This window comes from Nyctereutes procyonoides, unplaced genomic scaffold, assembly GCF_905146905.1.
Source record: "Nyctereutes procyonoides isolate TBG_1078 unplaced genomic scaffold, NYPRO_anot_genome, whole genome shotgun sequence".
Lineage (NCBI taxonomy): Eukaryota > Metazoa > Chordata > Mammalia > Carnivora > Canidae > Nyctereutes > Nyctereutes procyonoides.
In genome coordinates, this window is record NW_026575049.1 from 28348968 (window position 1) to 28368189 (window position 19222).

Here is a 19222-nt window from a genome sequence, read left to right on the forward strand (position 1 = left end):
CAGGCCAGACTGGCTGCATCCCAGGGGCCCAAAAGCCACACGTGGCCAGTGGCCACCAAGATGGAGAGCACAGATCTAGAGAATCATGCAGTAATTCAAACAATTTCCAGCTGAACAGAAAATAACATCAAACCCCATCCCCACCCCACTTTCTCCTTTTCTGTCTCTGGACCACGTGGGCCCAGCCTCCCCTTCTCTCTGCCACTGGCCCCTCCGGCCTCAGCAGTCTAGGTAAGGAGACCCGTGTGAGTCCCCGCCCCACCGCCTGGGCCCCTCTGCGCAGCCCCCCATCTTCAGTCATCCCTGCCTCGTGCTCTAAGGGACCAGGGGCTGTAACCAGGCAGGAACATCACCAGGCAACAGGCCTCAGGGGAGAGCTCAGATCTCCCGCACCTGCCTGCCAGGCTCCGGGGTGCCCACGGGGCGGGCCGGGGCGGGGCGGGCACTGCCTGGCTTCTGCCTCCGGCCTGTTTACCTGTGCTCAGTCACAGTGCCGACCTGAACCCGGCAGAAGGCCCATGGAGCCTGGGGCCACAGGCCACAGGGGACAAGGGCCAGACACCCTGGCCATGGCTCTGGGCCATTGATCCAGCCCAGGCTGGCTGGGTGGGGGTGGGGAGACCTTGGCCCGGACAAACAGAGGCTCTGTGGCCTGCGTGCAGGCCCGGCACCCACCTGCCACTCCCAAAGGTAAGCGGGGGCCTCCGGAGCAGGGGCCCAGGAACCAAGAATGACCTGGTGTCAGTGTCCCTTCTGAGAGCCAGGTCTGACTCGCTGGGGCTCAAGCCATCTGCCCTGCTCTGAGGCCAGGTCTACGGGGCCTCATCGGCCAGACAGTGACTGGGTAAGCGGGAGGCCAGGGGTCCAATCCCTAGAGCTGGGGTTGAGGCAGGACAGGGTGGAGTGAGGCCAGGCGCAGGGATGGTACAGGGGCAGTGGAGGGGCTGCAGGTTTTGGGTGCTGGGGGCCTGGGCAAAGGTGGGGTTGGTGGACTCTGGAGCAGGGACTGAGTGGACGAGAGGCCCAATTTGCCAGGCTGAGCACCGTACCCTCGCTCTGCAAGACTGGACATGCCCTCCTCCTTACCCACACACTTACCTGGGCTCCCTGATGTGGGAGACAGGCCCAGAGTCTCACACTGCAAAATAGTCTCACCCTTAGTGCCCAGGCTCAGAGTTGAATGCAGTTGGCTCTGCGTGTGTGTGTGTGTGTGTGTGTGTGTGAGTGCATGCTCGTGCACATGCACACATGTGAAGAGTGAGCAATGCACCCATGAGTTTGTGTGTCACGACAGATGTGTATGTACCTCAGTGTGTACACTGTGTATGAGTTTATAACGGATTTGTGTTTGTGGAAGGGATTTCCAAGCACATACCCCCACTCCTGGGCACACACAAACTGCTTGTAGCAGGGATCTGCTCTAGGCCCGAGGAGGTGCCTCCCATGGCCCAACATCAGATTTCTGGTTCTTTTCCTCCCTGTTCTGTCCTGCCTTGGATGAGTGATCTTGGTAAATCATTTTAGTTCTCTGTACCTCTTTTCCCCAGCCATTAAATAGAGATAACAAAGCAAACATCCCAGGCTCCTGGAGGCTGAAAGAGATTGTGGTTTGTGGGATTGTCCAGAGAAGAGCTTGTGGGCAGGAGGAGGCCCGGCCCTGCAACCCCCCATGAGCTCAGCTTCCAGTGGGCAGACTGAGGACACCCCAGTGGTCGGAAAGCAGGAGGAGCAGGTGCCAGGTGCTCAGGTCAGAGAAGAAGCTTCAGGCCCCTGTGTCGGTTGGGGGCAGATCCAGCCTCTCTTTCCAGGGGCTCCCCATCAGGGGGCAGAGAATGCCCCCAAGGTGAACTGTGCAATGATGGGGGTGGCCCAGGATGCCTCAAGAGAGGCAGCTGCCCCACCTGGGGCACTCTGGGAGAGCTGCCAGGAAGTGGTGGGAGCTATGCTGAGGTGTGCAGGGGTCAGCTGGGAGCTGGCCAAGTCAGAGGAGGGATACAAAGCCAGAAGGAAGAATGCGTGGGAAAGCCAGGTGGCAAGTAAGCATTTTCAGAGCTCAAGAAACAATCTGTGTGATGCTCTTCATGCAGAGTGAGCGAAGAGCCCTTGATCTAAGTTTTCTACCATCTTCATTATTGATAGGATTGATAACCAGCAAGTCCAATGTCACTAGGGTGCAGAAGGGAAAAGAGGGAGCCGGGAGAAAGAAGGCAGGCCAGGCTGGCCAGGCCACGCGTGCCCGCAGCACACTCCAGCTCCAGCTGTTGGAAAGGAGCGGGGATCCTAGCGTTCACTGACTCGGCAACAATTATCAAGTGCTGAGCTCTGCTGTCGGGACAGGGCACAGGGCAGAGAGCAGCATCCCACCCCTGCTCTGGAGCAGCTTACAGCCAGAGAGGAGACAGACAAAGGACACATGAGCATATCATGCCATTTGGGTTATGAGAAGTGCTCTGAAGAAATCTGAGCAAAGAAAAAGGAGGGAACGGAGCAGGCAATGGGGCAAACTGAAGGGAAAGCGTTACTGGCCGGGGGGGGGGGGGGGGGAACAGCAAGCTAAATGGTCCTGGGGTGGCCTGTACTTGATATTTTGAAGGGAGTGGCTGCAGTGGAGGGTGGGAGAGGACAGAAAGACCAGGACCATGTCACATAGGCCCTTGTGGGCTGGCATCTGGGCTTTGGGCTCTGTTCTGGACAGATGAGAGCCGTGGGAGGCCCACAAGCAGGGAACATGGTGGGAAGTCCAGTCTGGCAGTGGTGTGGGAATTCGCTAGGGAGGGTGACCAGACGGCTGGCTACTGCAGAGGTCAAGGTGACAGATGATACTGACCTGGATGATGGTGGGAGCCACGGAGGTGCCAGGAAGGGGTTGGGTTCTGGGGGTGGTTGGAAGTAGAGCCACAGACCTTTCTGATGGACTAGATCCTGAAAATAATGGGGGTGGGGGGAGCTGGCCCAGTCAGAGGAGGGCAGTCTAACAGTAAAAGACAAGAGCAGTGGATCACCTTCACAGCTGTCAGTTGTCACAATTGTCTATCTCCTGATGGGCTCTCAGTCCCAAAAGGACGAGAGTGAGGTCTCTTATTCATGTGAGCACCCCCACCTGCCACCCTGCTCCATGGCCATAGCAGAGCCTGGCACCAAGCAGGTACCTGACAAAAACGGGATGGGTTAGTAACCGAACCCAGGCCTCCATAGACAGGCAAGGGATGTAAGCCTCAGCTCCTAGCCCCTCAAGTCCCGTGTCCTGGAGACAGTGAGGTGTAGGAGAGAACACTGCACCAGGAGCCTGGAGACAGGGAGGCCCTAGCCATTCATTCTTTCGTTCATGTAGCAGAGCCTGTCCTGAGTTCTATGGGAAAGCAGGGGTGAATAAGACACAGACCTGTCCTTCCTGTGGGGGAGAGACATGGAGCCAAAAGCCAGGCATACTAGGGGCGCCTGGGTGGCTCAGTCGGTTGAGCGTCTGACTCTTGGTTTCAGCTCGGGTGGTGATTTCAGGATCATAAGACTGAGACCCACTTCGGGCTCCACACTCGGCGAGGAGTCTGCTTGAGATTCTTTCTCTCTCTCTCTGCCCCCACTCCCCATGCTCTCGCTCTTTCCCAAATAAATAAATCTTTAGAGTGTGTGTGCGGGGGATCCCTGGGTGGCGCAGTGGTTTGGAGCCTGCCTTTGGCCCAGGGCGCGATCCTGGAGACCCGGGATCGAATCTCACGTTGGGCTCCCGGTGCATGGAGCCTGCTTCTCCCGCTGCCTGTGTCTCTGCCTCTCTCTCTCTCTCTGTGTGTGACTATCATAAATAAATAAAAAAATTTAATAAAAAAAAAAGTGTGTGTGCGTGTGTGCGTGCACACACGCACACACACACGCACACACACACAAGCCAGGCATACTGTTGATCTAAGGGCTGCCCAGGAGAGGAGGCCCTTACTACTCAGGGCCTGGGGGCCTATCACTGGGCAGTGGCCTTGCACAGGGCCTTTGGGGAATCCAAAGGTCTTCAGGCAGAGGGTGTGGCTGCATGAAGATGTGGTTTGTAGGCCTGCCGGGTGATGTCCATGATGGAAGTTAGGGCTACAGGAGAGGGTGGGCAGCAGACTGGCCATGGAGGGTCTTGGGGTCCAGAGGTGGCTATTAGCCATGAGGGGATTCTGAGCAGGTGGATGGCTGGAGATGAAGAGGGTGTGCTGTCTGGAGACACTGTGAGGACATGGCATGGAGGAGAGGGGAGACAGGGAGCCCAGGGGGGAGTCGGCCCTGGGGGTCCAGGTGGGAGGTTCCTGACTCGGCAACAATTATCTCCCGCCAACTTGGACTGTATCTAATCTTGGGTCTTTACACCGTGGCCTTTCTTTTTTCTTTCTTTCTTTCTTTCTTTTCTTTCTTTCTTTCTTTCTTTCTTTCTTTCTTTCTTTCTTTCTTTCTTTCTTTCTTCTTTCTTTCTCTCTCTCTCTTTCTTTTCTTCTTTCTTTCTTTCTTTCCTATTTTTAAAGATTTTATTTACTTAGTCATCAGAGACAGAGAGAGAGGCAGAGACACAGGCAGAGGAAGAAGCAGGCTCCCTGCGGGAAGCCCAATGTGGGACTCGATCCCAGGACCCTGGGATCATGCCCTGAGCCAAAGGCAGATGCTCAACCGTTGAGCCACCCAGGTGGCCCTACACAGTGGCTGTCCTAAAAATGAGCTCCTAATATGCTCACAGTCCTCCTAGACGGGTGTGAAGGAGCTGAAATCCATGGAGTGAAGGCCTGGCCTGGGGAGTGGGGAGAAGAAGGGAGGGGAGGCCTACTGAACACCCTACCCTGGACTCCGCTCCCCTTGGTGCCTCCTCTAATAGACCTATGACCTTCTCTGAGCCTCATTTTCCCTGCCAGTACCCTGATCACGTGTGAGGGGGTAGAGCATAAGGGTCAGGACAATACTCTGGAGACACACCGCTTGGCTTTGCAGCCTGGTTCTGCTGCTAACCCAGTATGAGACCTTGGCCAAGCCACTCAGCCTCTGTGCCTCCACTTTCTCATCTGTAGAATGGGGATAATAAGAGAACCTACTTCCCCCTCTGAGGGCAAACATGAGACAGTGTGTATAAAACCGTTGAAGTAAATGTCCACTATTGTCACCTCTGTGCCCCAAGTCCCCCTGGTTCTGCAAGTCATCATGAAATAGCTCCTTAGCTATTCATGATCCACACTCAAGAGGAAACCAGGGATGTGGCCACCTCTGGCAGAAGGGGTGGACCTGGGCTGAGAGAGGGCAAGGAGCTGGCTTGTCACCTGGGCTCCCCGGATCCAGCGCTGCTCAGCTTGTCGGGACAGCCAGGTTCTTGCCAGGGATGCTGTGGACACTTTGGGCAGTGGGCAGGGCTGTGCCAACCATTGCAGGATATGTACCATCCTTGGTTGTGGCCCCAGGAGAGCCAGCAGGACCTGGCCCGTATGTACCGATGCCCTCTGGTTAAGGGTGGATGGGGTCTCAGCACAGCTGAGAAGCTGAGAATTGCCAGCAGTCCCTCATCCCTTGCACTGGGTGGGGACACTGTGAGGGTCACTGTGACTGGTTGCCAGACACTCTTACCTGGGAACCGTGCTAAGAGGAGTGACGGGGAGCAGGGAAGCAGGGAGGAGGGCCAGGAGGCCCCTTGAATCCAGGTGGGAGGTCTCTGAGCTCCACTGAGGAGCCCCATTTTCAGGAAACCCATGACAGCCCAAAGGAAACCCCTACCACCACCCACATATCTGGGGGTGTATTTTTATTTTTTAAAAAATATTTTGTTTATGTATTTATTTGACTGAGAGTGCACAAGCAGGAGGAGCGGCAGGCAGGCAGAGGGAGAGGGAGAAGCAGTCTCCCCCGCTGAGCAGGGAGCCCGACATGGGGCTCGATCCCAGGACCCTGAGATCATGATCTGAACCGAAGGCAGACACTGAACCGACTGAGCCCCCAGGTGCCCCTGGGGATGCATTTTTAAAGCCACCGTGGCATTTATGGATGTAGTAAGAGGGAACCTCACCGTGGCCTAGAATCCTCGCTCTGCTGGTGGGTGGGTGGCTGGAGGGCCTTCTCTGTCCTGTGGGAAAACCTGCCTGAGAACCCGAGTAACTCTCAGAGGTTACCTTGGGGGGCAGAGGGTGGTTCCTGAAAATACAGCCGTAGACCGGGGGCACTGAGAGGGCAGAGCTCAGTTACTATTAAATCATAATTTGTTCATTAAAAGCTCATTTCACAGGAAGCAGCCCAGGGTGGTGGGAGGAGCAGGGAGTCCGACGCCTGGGCTTGACCCATGCTGTCGTCTGTGGGTCAAGCCCAGGTGTCAAGCCATTGCCTCCAGTGACCCTGGGCCAGTGGCTTAGCCTCCCGGGCTTTGGTTTTTTCATCTGTACAATGAGGCTGATGGTGAGTGACAGGTATTCAAATCACATAGGGAACACGAGGTTAGGAAAGCCTTGGGCTGAACTGTGGCTAAAACACCCTGGGTCTCAGTTTCCTCATCTGTCCAATGGGTACAGAACCTCGAACGGTGTTTGGAGGTTTGAGTGAGATCATACACATCAGGTGTCCACTCAGAGTGGGCATGAGGGAGAAGAGTGCACGGGGACCATGAGCCCCGCGTCCCTGGGTGAACAGGAGATTAAATGAAATGTGTCCCATTGAGGCTCAATGAATGTGAGTCGGTTCCTCTGTCCCGAAGAGACCTTTGGTGAAGTGAGGAGATAAGAGGTATGGGAGCCCTGGAAGGACAGGTCCCTGGCCCAGCAGGGCACTGGCTCAGGGGCTTCCAGGGAGGGTTCAAGTGAGTGGAAAGCATCAGGATTTCGGGGAGTGTGCTGTAGAGAAGCTAGAGGAAGGAGAAGCACCCAAGTGGAAGGAAAGCTAGAGGCACCACGAGCTGGCTTACAGAAGTTGTGTGCTCTGGTTGTGGATGTCATCTCAGGGGGGCCCGGGGCACCTCAGGCACCGAAACCTCCATCTGTCCTCTGATCACAGAGGGGCTGGTACGGCTGCAGGGGCGGGGGCTCCAGAGCCACATGGAGTCCGGCTCTGCTGCTCGTCCTCGGGAGCGGGCCGCTCTGAGATTTGTTTCCTACTCTACGAGCTGACGCTGACTCGGTGTCCTCTCTCAATCGCTGCTTCCTGGAGCTATGGTCTTCCTCATCCAAAAGGTGGGGGCAGTGTGGGGGGTGCCCGGGTGGCTCAGTGGTTGAGTATCTGCCTTCAGCTCAGGGCATGATCCCGGGGTCCTGGGATCGAGTCCCGCATCGGGCTCCCCACAGGGAGCCTGCTTCTCCCTCTGCCTGTGTCTCTGCCTCTCTGTGTGTCTCTCATGAATAAATAAATAACATCACATCTTTAAAAAGCAAAATACAAAAGGCGGGGATGCTGTCTCACTTCTGTGCACCATTGGTCTTTGGCAAAAGCCCCCCTGCAGATGCCAGGGCGTGGCCAACCCTGATCTGCTTCTCCACCAGGATGCCCGTGGCCGAGGCCCCCCAAGTGGCTGGTGGACAGGGCGACGGAGGTGACGGTGAGGAAGCAGAGCCGGAGGGGATGTTCAAGGCCACCGAAATTTCCAAGAGAAAAGTTCGGGACTACCTCCGCCTGGTGCCCCTGTGGCTGGCCCTGGTCGTGCTAGCTTCGGTGGGGGTCCTGCTCTGGTATTTCCTAGGTAAGTGGGCCCTCCTGGGAGAGGCCCCTGGGGGCGACTTGGGACGGCTGTGGGGGCTGCAGCAGGACAGACCGCATTTCCAGGCTCAGCGGTGCCTGGCAACACCCTTCCTTCCGTTCTGTGAGATGGGAGAGCTACCTCACCTGTGTTCTAGGTCCTGGGGCTCAGGCCAAGTGCAAGTTCCTTGCTGGAGCCAAGCGCCCCCAGCTCCCAGCAGCTAGGGAAGGAGAGCTCTCACAGCACCCCGGTCTTGTGAACCAACAAGCAGAAGGAGTGTGAACATTGCCTCCACTTGCCTGAAGCCCTCCTGGGCTGCCCCTGGGCTCGGAGCCAGTTGGCTCAGTGGGAGAAGGCCCAGTGCGCCGGTGGTGCTTGGCACGAGTTAGTGCCTCTGCTCACTTGAGCCCAACTTGAGAACTTTTCCAGGGTGGGGACCACAGCTCTGTCACCTCTGGGTCTCCAGGGCCCAGCATGAGTAGGGAGAAAAGGGAGGGAGACGCAGGACTCAGGTACCCAGGGGGTGTCCTTGCCCAGAGCTGGCTTTCACACCCCGGTGTGTGCACGCATGCACGCGTGCAATTCAGCACACGGTGCAAGGGGATGGAGAGTGTCCAGAGCAGGCAGCCCAGGGCTCCTCCTGAAGCCTGGCTTCCCACTCTGGTATCACAGCCCTCAACTCGTCCCCTGGCTCCAGGAGTGAATCACCCCTCAGGGAGTGGGTGCTCCAATGGGGCTGAGGGACCCAGGGGACCAGCACTCCAAAGCCTCGGCTAGGGGGAAGTCAACTCCTGCGCCCCCAAAGGGATTAGGGTAAAGGCAGCACTTCGGGGAGCTGTGTGAAGGGCTCCTCCCGCCCAGGCTCAGGCTGTGCTGCGGGTACTGGGCGCAGGGCAAAGAGATGCGTCTGGAAGGGGAGAGACAAAGGGCCTATCCTACGGGGGCCAGAGAAGCCCAAAGTGAGGAGCCAATGACTGGTTAGTGGCAGTCTGACTCAGAAAGGGGTCCTGGAGAGGAGAGGTGGGGCTGGCAGCTGGCTCCCCATGCGGGCAGGCCCCGGGCCTAGGGTGCCCTCTGCTTGTGGTGCGAGCCCTTGGTACTGCCCAGTTATGTGCCTCACAGTTTCCCTCCTGCTCTCCTGGCTGACAGTTCGTGCTTTCTTCCCAGACCTGCCCTCTCCACACACCCCCCCACACCCCCCCCCCACCACACACACACACATACACTTTGCCTCCGGCTTCAATGAGCAAATGGAACCACTCGGAAGAGAAGCCCCATGGATGCTGGCCGCATGCCTTTCCAGATGCACCCATGGGACCTGCCCTCCTGCCCGACCCCTGGGTGAACCCTCGCCCTGCCCCTCCCAAAGGCAGCCATCCTTCAGAGCCTGGGGTCCCGCACCGGGGCCCGGCTCCAGCCGCGACCCATCCCTGTACAAGCACGCTCCTTGCTCCCACACCAAACCCTGCTGGTGCCCCTCATGTCCCTGCTCCTCTTTGTAGCCAACTCCTAGAAAGAGCTGTCTGCAGTTCTGCACTCCCGGCCTCTCTTGCACCCTTTCCCATCTGGCTCCCCGCCCCCACCCTCTCCAAGGATGCCAATCCTCAGGTTGCTAAATCCAATGGCCAGTCCCCAGTCCTCCTTGCGTCTCATCCATTGGCAGCATGTGACCAGACATCTCACTCCCTCCTCCTTGAAACCCTTTCCTTCCTTGGCTTCCAGGGTGGCCGTCACTTCTTTCCCCCCAGCTCGTGGCTGCAGCTTCTCCTCCCTGACTGTGACCTGCTCCACCTACTTCTTTCAGGGTCACATCTAGCTGGCTTTCAATGTCGCTGACACCCTGATGACCGCGAATGTGCATGTCCAGCTTGGGTCCCTCTGTGAGCTCCACTCTGTCGCTGGGGCCCGCTCTCTCCGCCGGGATGTCTAAGGGTACCTCAGGCCCCACTGTCCAGCCTGCAGCTCTCCCTCGTTCCCTCCAGACCCACCCCTCTCCATCCCCATCGGTGGCCATTCCATCCTTCCAATTGTTCCCCCTTACTCCTCTCTTTTACACCCCAGCCCCAATTTGCCAGCAAACCTGGTCATCTCTAACTCCAAACTATATCCTGCCTCCCATCACGTACTTCTCACCACCTCCACCGCGCAGCCTGGTCCAGGTTCCGTTGTCCCTCACCTGGCTACTGGACAGGTCATTGTATGACTGTAGGAGCCTCCTGCAAGTCTCCCTCCTTTTGCCCTTGCTTCCATAGAGCCTGTTCTCTGCAAAATAGCAGAAGGATCATTTTAGAAAGGTCCCTAACCTCTCTGCTTAAACCTCCCATGGCTCCCACCTCACCCACAGTAAAGCCAAAGTCCCCTATGGTCAGCAAGACTCCGTGGCTATCCTCTCCCCCATGTCATCTCTTCCTACTTTCCTCTCCTTCATTCTTTGTTGCTTCTCAAATACACCAGATGAGCTCCTGCCCCAGAGCCTTTGCACTTGCCGGTCCCTCTGCCTAGACGGCTCTTCCCATAGACTGACGTCCACATGACTGATGTAACCACCGTCTTCCCTGGCATCTGTGCTGCAGCCCGCCTCCCTGACTTTCACAGCACCCGCACCTCTAATTTTTTCTTTGCTCTGCTTGTTAATTGTCTGACTCAGTCAACTACAAGCTCTTAAGGGCAAGGCTTTATCCTTTATTATTTTATTCATGGTTACACTGATGTATTCCTGAGTACTTTAGGCCAGTCCCTAACACAGTAGGTCCTCAAGTAGCACTTGTGGGATGACTGCATAAACGAATGAATAGGGGCACAAGCCTGGGGCTATGAATCTAGTCTCCTCATATCAGCCTAAACGGTCTTTACAAAGTGGAAATCTGATGACATCACCCCTGACTTCAAACCCTTCGTGGTTTCCTTTGTGCATCGGTAAAGACCCAAATCCTGCCCTGCTGAGGTCCCAGCCTCTCTTGTAGCCTCTCCCCTTACCTGATTCCTCCAGCCAAAGAGGTTCTAGCTCGTCTTTACCATGATCCCTCTGCCTCAGGGCCTTTGCATTTGCTGTTCCCTTTGCCCTGAAGGTACTTCCCTCCCTCCTCTCTTTACAGCTGATGCTCCAACTCTCCTATTGGGGGGGGGGGGCGAGGGGGTGTCACCCTGGCCCAGGGCCAATTTCTTTGTGATGTGTCTTCAGTTGTACCTTGGGCATCCTGTTGAAGTCACTCCTCCCAGATGGACCCTGTGTGCCCTGAGGGATGATGCTTGGAGTAATGCCCGTCTTCCCGCCACTGGCAGCTCCGCAGGGGGAGACGCAGAGGTCTAGGTTTACTAGCGTACCCCCACAGTAGGTGTGGCCAGGACGCCCTGGGGAATGGAAGGGTGCACAGAGGTGCTATCCCACAAACTTGACCTTCGAGGCCATGTGGGTCTCCCAGCTTTTGTGTCCTCTGTATCCTGGACTGATTATTGCATCAGCCTTTGCCTGGGAGCCTTCAAGACACCATCCCGTCTATGGGCCTCCTTCCTCACTGTCACCAAATACATGGGGTGACATGACAATGACAGCGACGACGGTGGTGGTGCCTCGGAGCCCACGATGCTGGAGGCTGAGCCGAGGGTTTGGGTGGCAGGAGAAGGTGTGGGGGAGACAGGAGCTCCCCTGTGGGTTGACCCTGTCGGTTTCGTCCTGGGCAGGGTACAAGGCGGAGGTCACCGTCAGCCAGGTGTACTCAGGCAGCGTGCGCGTGCTCAACCGCCACTTCTCCCAGGACCTCGCCCGCCGGGAGTCCAGTGCCTTCCGCAGCGAAACTGCCAAAGCCCAGAAGATGGTAGGGAAGGACCACGGGGATTGGAGGGGATGGATGGGGCGGGGGGCGTGGGGAGGGCCCTGATCACGCCAAGCCGGTTGGTCAGTCCCTTCAGAGCACGCCCTGGGAGCAGAGCCCCGTTCCAGGCATGGCGGAGAGGGACATGGGACAGGGTGGTGGGACAGTCAGCGGGCTCTGGGTCCAATATACGCGGATTAATCCTGATTGTGCCCCTTACAGCATAAGCAGGGAGGTGTGGCGGGGAGACAGGGCAGTGCAGGGACCCTGTCAGGACCCACCCCCAGGTCCTCCCGACCCCGGCAGTGGTTTCCTGCCCTGGGGATGGCCTCTGGTCTCCAGCACCTTCCACCCTTTGGCTGTGGGTCTGCACCCCGCCCAGTAGGGTAGACCAGAAGCACTGAGGGGTCGCTATTCCTAGGAACCACCCCTGGGCGGCTTAATACCCCGGCTCCCTCGGCCTTGGTGCGGGGACAGTCCTGAGGATGCCCCACCGTCGCCCAGGGCTCTGTGTTGGCCTCTGCCTCCACGCCCGCAGCCCTGCTGCCCCTTCACAGCCACCTTGGCGGTGCCCCTGCTAGCCCGCCTGCCTCACCTCCCGCCAGAGCTCTCCAGAATTGCCCGTGAACAAACCACTCTCCCACGGCCTCATCTCAGGACTTGCTATTGGGGGACCCGCCCAGGGCTCTCTTCCCTCCTCTATAAGGCGGATGAAAGCGGTGCCTGCCCAGAGGGTTGTGGGGTGCCGGTTTCTGCCCCATGCAAAGCGCTTTGCAGGCATACAGTCCTGCTGCCCCTCCTGTCCTCAGCACCGGCCTGGAGCAGGTGCCCAAACTGCCCGGCCCAGCTCCCGTGGCTGCTGGCTGGGGGTGGGGAGCAGACTCCGGAGCCTAGTGGGGCTTTCCAGAGCTCAGGGCGACTTTCCTTTTCTTTTTCTTTCTTTTTTTTTTTAAAGATTTTATTTATTTGTTCATGAGAGACACAGAGAGGGGGAGAGGCAGAGACACAGGCAGAGGGAGAAGCAGGCCCCATGCAGGGAGTCCTACGTGGGACTCGATCCGGGGTCTCCAGTATCACACCCTGGGCTGAAGGCAGATGCTCAACTGTTGAGCCACTGAGGTGTCCCCTTTTTTTTCTAATATTACACAATTTTTTCCCCTTTTTAAAAATTTAAATTCAATTAACTAACAGTGTATTGTTAGTTTCAGGGCAGAGGTCAGTGATTCGTCAGTCCTACAGAACACCCAGTGTGCTGGGCATCCCATCACATGCCCTCCCTTAATGCCTGTCACCCAGTTACCCTGTCCCCCCACTCCCCTCCCCTACAGCAGGCCCCCGTTTGTCTCCTATGGTTAAGAGAGGGGTGACTTTTGAGCAGAGGGAGAGAAGCCGTTGGTGGTGTGGTGTAGGCCAGAGCTGGTGGAGGGGGCAGTGCTGGGGGGCAAGGCCTAGGTCGATGGGGAAAGGAAGGTATTGGGGGTGAGGTTTGTTTTCCTGCATGGCTACCGCTTCCGGGGGGACAGGGACAAGCCTCTCTACCCTGTAGGTTCCTCCTCCTGTAGGGCTCAGGGAGGAGCAAAGGGCACCCCAAGGGAAGAAGGGGTTTCTGCAGAGGGTCACAGCAGGCTCTTGTATCCGTATCCCCTCCTTTTAGCTCAAGGAGCTCATCACCAGCACCCGCCTGGGTACTTACTACAACTCCAGCTCAGTCTACTCCTTCGGGTGAGTCGCCCTGGCCCCCCAGCTGGCCCTCACTAGAACCTTAGACTCAAAGAATAGGAGGGGATGCTAGAGGCTTCAGATGCAATGACCTTTTTTAAAATGGGGAAACTCAGGCATGGATGGGCAACTCAGCTGCCTGTGTGTGACCTCTCTTTGCTGAGCTTGGTTTCCTCACCTGTAGAATGGGCGCAAGGATGGGGTAGTGGCCACAGCGTGCTTGAGCCTGGAGCGTATTGGGTGAGGCCATGGTTGGAGTGGGAGCAGGGATGACCCAGCTGTGCCACACATATCTGTCTCTGGTCGGTGGCATACCCCTAACCGCCTGTGCTTCGGTCCCTGCCCGTGACATGGGGAGGTAGAGAACACCTGGGGGGGTGTTAGGAGGCTTCCAGGTGAAGGTGGCAGCAGTGCCTGGGAGGTAGTAAGCGGGCCGTACTTGTGGTCTCTCCCCAGAGCAGAGGGGAGGGCAGGGCCACGAGTTTGGGCCCCCTCCCACCCCTCTCACGTCTGTCTGCCTTAGAGAGGGGCCTCTCACCTGCTTCTTCTGGTTCATCCTCCAAATCCCCGAGCACCGCCGGCCGATGCTGAGTCCCGAGGTGGTGCGGGCGCTGCTGGTGGAGGAGCTGCTGTCCACGGCCAACAGCTCGGCCCCCGCCCCCTACAGGGCCGAGTACGAGGTGGACCCCGAGGGCCTGGTGATCCTGGGTCAGTACCGGGGAGGGGGACGTGGGACAGTCTGGCCCGGGTGCTGCAGGCCGCCTGCCAGGGCTGGGTGATCTCAGGGGCCGGGCCTTGAGGGGTCAGCGCTCAGGGTAAACCTCAGTCAGGCTGGCTCAGATGGCCTCTTCGATTTTTATTTTCATGTTTTTATTTTGTTATCTTTATTTACTTTCGGTCTTTGTTTATTTGTTTGTTCCTTTCCTTTTAACAGAAGCCAGCGTGAAAGACATAGTTGCCCTGAATGCCACGCTGGGTATGCTCTTTGGTTTCTCCTCTCCACTTCCTTTTGAGTTGCTGTTTTGCTTGGCTTGGTCAAGTGTCAGGGGACCCCAAGGCTTTCGGGGGTGCAGGGAGCAGTGACCCCAAGGAACCCAGGGGATGCCATGGCAGACTTGGTGATGAGTCCTGAGCAGGTGGGGGGGAGGTATTGCACGTGCATGTGTGTGTGCATGTGTGCGCACGTTGCCTGTGTGGGGTGTGAGAGTGAGTAGCACATTTAGGTGCACATAAATGTGACTCTGCTTTTTTTATTCCTGAACACAATTAGCTCACAAGCTAGTTTCCACTGATGGTAGAAAATCATCTTGCCAGGCCGAAGTGTATCGGTCCCTTTGCCTGTAAACTTGGTCTCTTGGAGATACTCCTGTCACATTCAGGGATATTCCCTTCACATGTTCCTTCCCCTTCTTCACCAGGCTCATCTGCCCCTCCTCCTACCCCTACCCTTATAACCAGAGTCACCTGGCTTCCCTCCCAGAGGTTCCACGGGCTTCCTCCTGCACCCTGGGAAGCAAAGTACCAGCAGGGCCACCGTGCTGCTGCTCAGTGCCAGTGCCAGGGAGCGCTGTCCACATTGTAGTTGTGGGGCTGGAGACTCCTTAGTTGTGCAGTGTACCACTTGTGCTACTGTACCCTGTCATCCTGAGCTCTTGAATTCTCAGATTCCTCTTATACTACCTAGAGCTTCTACCCAGAGCTGAGGCCAGGCTGAGGGCATCGGCTACCTCGCAGTGAGGGAGGCAGAATTTGAATCCTTGTTATGCCCTCTCTTATCTTCTGGCCAGTCAAATGCTTACTTCCTTGGTGGATGGAGGCGATGAGGTCAAAGTACAATTTTCAAATAGCTGAAATTCTCAAGCAAAACTGTAGTGAGCACACATCAAAGATTTATTTAACTTATTTTTTTCCTTTTTTAAAAAGATTTTATTTTATTTATTTATTTATTTATTTATTTATTATGAGAGACAGAGAGAGAGGCAGAGACACAGGCAGAGGGAGAATCAGGCTCCCTGAGGGCAGCCTGATGTGGGACTCGATCCCGGGACTCTGGGATCACGACCTGAGCCAAAGGCAGATGCTCAACTGCTCAGCCACCCAGGCATCCCTTCCTTTTTTAAAATTTAAATTCAACTTGCCAATATATAGTATAACACTTATTATTGAGGAAGCCAGTAGAATAGGAGAGTGAGAAGCTGATCTAGGTATCTGTCTACCTACCTACCATCTGTCATCTGATGCTGCACTGGTGGTGCCCACATCGTCCTGACTGTTGGTCCGAGATGGGCCTTTTGGCTGTCCTTGCCTCTGCTGGCTGCCCGTTCGTCCCCAAGTTTCTGGCAGTTGCTTTGTACTTGTCTTCACGTGGTTCGGTGCACAGTCTAGAGTCCCTGCCCTCCAGGAGCACAGCGTCCAATGGGGGGGGGGGTTGACAGTTCAAATCCTTTATACAGGCCTTGTGAGCTTTTCCCCCATGCCAGCCCCCATGCCTGCTCTGGGGACACAAGATGACCGTGTCCTCACCCCTGCCCTCAGAGGAGCTCTGAGCCCATGAGAGAGACAGACAAATAAACAGCATCTCAAAACACCAAGTGCCAGAGCTAGAATAGAGCTCCCAGGGGCAGCGGAGAAGGGGAATTATGCTGCTCCGGGGATGGAGGTGGACACCAGGGGCCACAATCCAAAGCAGAGGAAGGGACCTGCCTCTAGGGGGAAGGAAAAGTTTCTCCTGACTACGGGAGGTGGGCGGGGGAGGGGGGGCGGTCCTGGCTGCCTTCATGGGAGCCAGGGGGCAGACTCAGGCATGCGAAGGGGGTAGGAATCTGTCAGATGGAGAAGAGGAAGAGGCTCTCTGGGCAGAGGGAACAGCGTGAGCAAAGGCCAGGCGAGGAGAAGGCACCAGGAGTGTTCACATACTTTCTCCCAGTGACCAAAGATAACAGGTCAACAGAGATCTTTCTGATTATCAGCAGAGACCGACCAGCACATACCTCTCTGCTTAATTAGCCTAAAAATAAATAAATAAATAAATAAATAAATAAATAAATAAATAAATAAATAAATAGAATGGCAAAAGTGAAGCATCAACTTGGAGCAAAATTTAAAGACTAGAAATGATCAGCAACAGCTGAGCAGCTTTCCTAGTTGATGGCTCAGGAGGTGCGGCTGAGCGTGGGTGCCGCTGGAGAAGGAGGCGTGAAGGGAGGAGTGAGGGCAGGCCCACGAGACTGGCTCTATCTGAGCCTCAATGGGGGCCAGCCGAAGGGTGACAGGTCTCAGCGCTTGCTTCCCAGCTCCACCCCCTGGCTCTCCCCACACCCACCTAGAGAGCAGTCACTCCGCGCACTGAGCACCTACTTAGAGTGAGGTTCTATGCTGGGCACGCAAGCATGCGTCATCCCCAAGCATGTGACCCCCTGCGAGGCTGGCTTCATGGCCCTCATTCTCCAAGGCCCGGGGAAGGATGCGGTGAGCCCGGGTCTGTCTGGCCCAGGTCTGTAAACAGGGACAATCACAGCAACAAGGGGCACCTGGGTGGCTCAGTGGTTGAGCCCAGCCTCCTCAGAGGTGTCTGTGACCCAAGCCGGCCACGTCCCAGCCCTACCTAACACTCCGTGGCCGCTGGAGAAAGCACCTCTTCTGGGCGTGATCTGGGCCCTGGCTCCCTTCTGCAGCTTGCTCTCTGGCCTCAAACTCCACCCTGGCCCCCGGCCCTTTGCTCACACTGCGACCCTGCACCCCACCCCCTAGGTCTTCCCTGCCCTACCGCCAGGCTTGGGGTCCTCACTGCCTGAGCTAAGCTACTACCGCTGGGCTCTGTATCTGTCCTCGCTGTTCTTGACACTCCCAGGCAGCGACTGGACCTTTCTCTGGCCCTCCTCTGGCATAGGGAACTCAGTGAGTGCTGAATGAATGAATGAATGAATGAATGAATGAATGAATGATTGAGGAGACAAGAAGGAACCCAGCAGGACACGGAGGGATGGGACATAGCACCTCTGGGCTGATCCCCATCCAGCTGCTCTCCCTGCACCACCCCCACGCAGGTGAGCACCAGCTGGCCCCCCGGGTCTCCTCCTGGCTAACAGGGGTCAGGGGGCCTGTCCCTCTCCCTCCTCCAGGCTGCTACCGCTACAGCTACGTGGGCCAGGGCCAGGTCCTCCGGCTGAAGGGGCCCGATCACCTGGCCTCCAGCTGCCTGTGGCACCTACAGGGCCCCAAGGATCTCATGCTCAAACTCCGGCTCGAGTGGACGCTGGCCGAGTGCCGGGACCGACTGGCCATGTACGACGTGGCTGGGCCCCTGGAGAGGAGGCTCATCACCTCGTGAGTCCCGGGACGGTGGGAGGGAAGAGGCGGTATGACGCTGGTTTCTGAGAGACAGCAAGGCTTAGCCTGCAGAGAAGCAGAAAGGAGGCTGGAGATGGCTATGTACTGTGGGCAGGCCCGCTTCCCTCCCTGAGCCTCAGTTTCCCCATCTGTAACAAAGCAGTTGTACTAGACTACCCCTCGGGTCAGCTCTGGGAGGCAACATGGCTTGTTAGAATGCTTCAGAGTCTGGCAGCCCCAGACTTCCAACCCCCTGCTCGGTTGCTTCTTAGCTGCATAACCTACAGCAAGTCTCTGCCTCCTCGAGCCTTGGTTTCCTCACTTGTAAAATGGGTGCACAATCACACCCACCATGCAGGGTTATGGTGAGGATTTAAACCAAACCATCTGGGGGGTGCCTGGGGGGCTCAGTTGGTGAAGGGTCCAACTCTTGATCTCAGCTCAGGTTTTTTGTTTTTTTTTTTTAAGATTTTATTTATTGATTGATGAGAGACACAGAGAGAGAGGCAGAGACACTGGCAGAGGGAGAAGCAGGCTCCCTGCAGGGAGCCCGACACAGGACTCGATCCCGGGTCTCCAGAATCATGCCCTGATGAAGGCGGCGCTAAACCGCTGAGCCACTTGGGCTGCCCTCAGCTCAGGTCTTAACCTCAGGGTCGTGAGTTCAGGCCTCATGCTGGGCCCCACGCTGGGCATGGAGTCTGCTTATGCAAATAAATAATCAAACCATTTGTGCCAAGATTCTCACACTGAGTGATGCCATCCATTTTTACGGATGATGGATGTTATGTACATGTTAAATGTACCCATTAAATATCCAGGAGCTGCTTTCCGTTATTACTATGATTACATATAGTCTAGTTGGGGCCAGGTCACAAAGGGCATTGAATGCCAGGAGCACTTTGAACTGTAATACTTGGAAAGTGGGGAACGTAACTGAAAGTTCTCAAGCAGAGGAGCAGGGCTTTAGGACATGGGACTTGAGGATTGCTGCCTGCCTTCTCTGTGCTGCTGGGGCTGGCTCAGCTTCCAGGCAGGAGCCAGGGTGGGATCTGTGTGTTCAGAGCAAGGGCAGCCCTTGAGGGTGAGTGGGGACGAGGTCCTCCCCAGCGCTGCCCCCCTCCCGGGTGTCTCTGAACTCCTGGCTCTGAGGCTGCATGCTCATTTGCAACACCCCTGACGTGGTGACCTCAATCTGGGGTGTGCATGGGTGGGTTCCTGGAGGGCTCTGGGAAGCGCAGAGAAGCTACACACCATCTGATTTCTAGGCCCGATGACGGTGGGGATGCTTACAGGCTTCCCCTGGGGCTTCTTCAAGGACCCCACCCCCTGACCACACACACACACACACACACACACGCACACGCACACACACACACACACACACACACCCCAGCCAGTTGTTGGGGGGTGGGACCGGGCTCACTGTGGCACCCAGGCAGCTCATCCCGTCTCAGATCTTTGGGAGGTCTAAAATGATGGCTCAGACATGATCAGGGGATCCTCAGCCTTGCACCCAGAGTCACGAGGGGGTCTTCAGTGGTGATAAGGAGACAGAGCAGAAGGGCCCTCAACCAACTTTGACCACGTGGTCTGTTTTCTGGGCTCCACGCCCTGGGAGATTGGGGGACGTTTTAGTCTCAGCACAGGCTCTGCTGCTAAGTAAGGAAGAGAAAAGAAACCCCAAGATGAAAGCCTGAAG

The 19222-nt window shown here is 56.6% G+C and overlaps 1 protein-coding gene across 4 annotated transcripts in view; it reads left to right on the top strand.

The window, feature by feature from the left end:
• The first annotated feature begins 504 nt into the window (after positions 1-504).
• Positions 505-19222, top strand: part of TMPRSS6 (transmembrane serine protease 6) — a 40033-nt gene continuing 21315 nt past the window's right edge. For 2 of the 4 annotated variants that reach the window (XM_055328911.1, XM_055328907.1), the window contains exons 1-7: positions 505-690; positions 7467-7663; positions 11342-11475; positions 13127-13194; positions 13715-13899; positions 14126-14167; positions 17238-17517. In XM_055328911.1, the coding sequence (XP_055184886.1) occupies positions 7468-7663; positions 11342-11475; positions 13127-13194; positions 13715-13899; positions 14126-14167; positions 17238-17517 (905 nt within the window). In that variant the 5' untranslated portion in view covers positions 505-690; position 7467. The other 2 variants (XM_055328910.1, XM_055328909.1) reach the window with 2 other exon arrangements.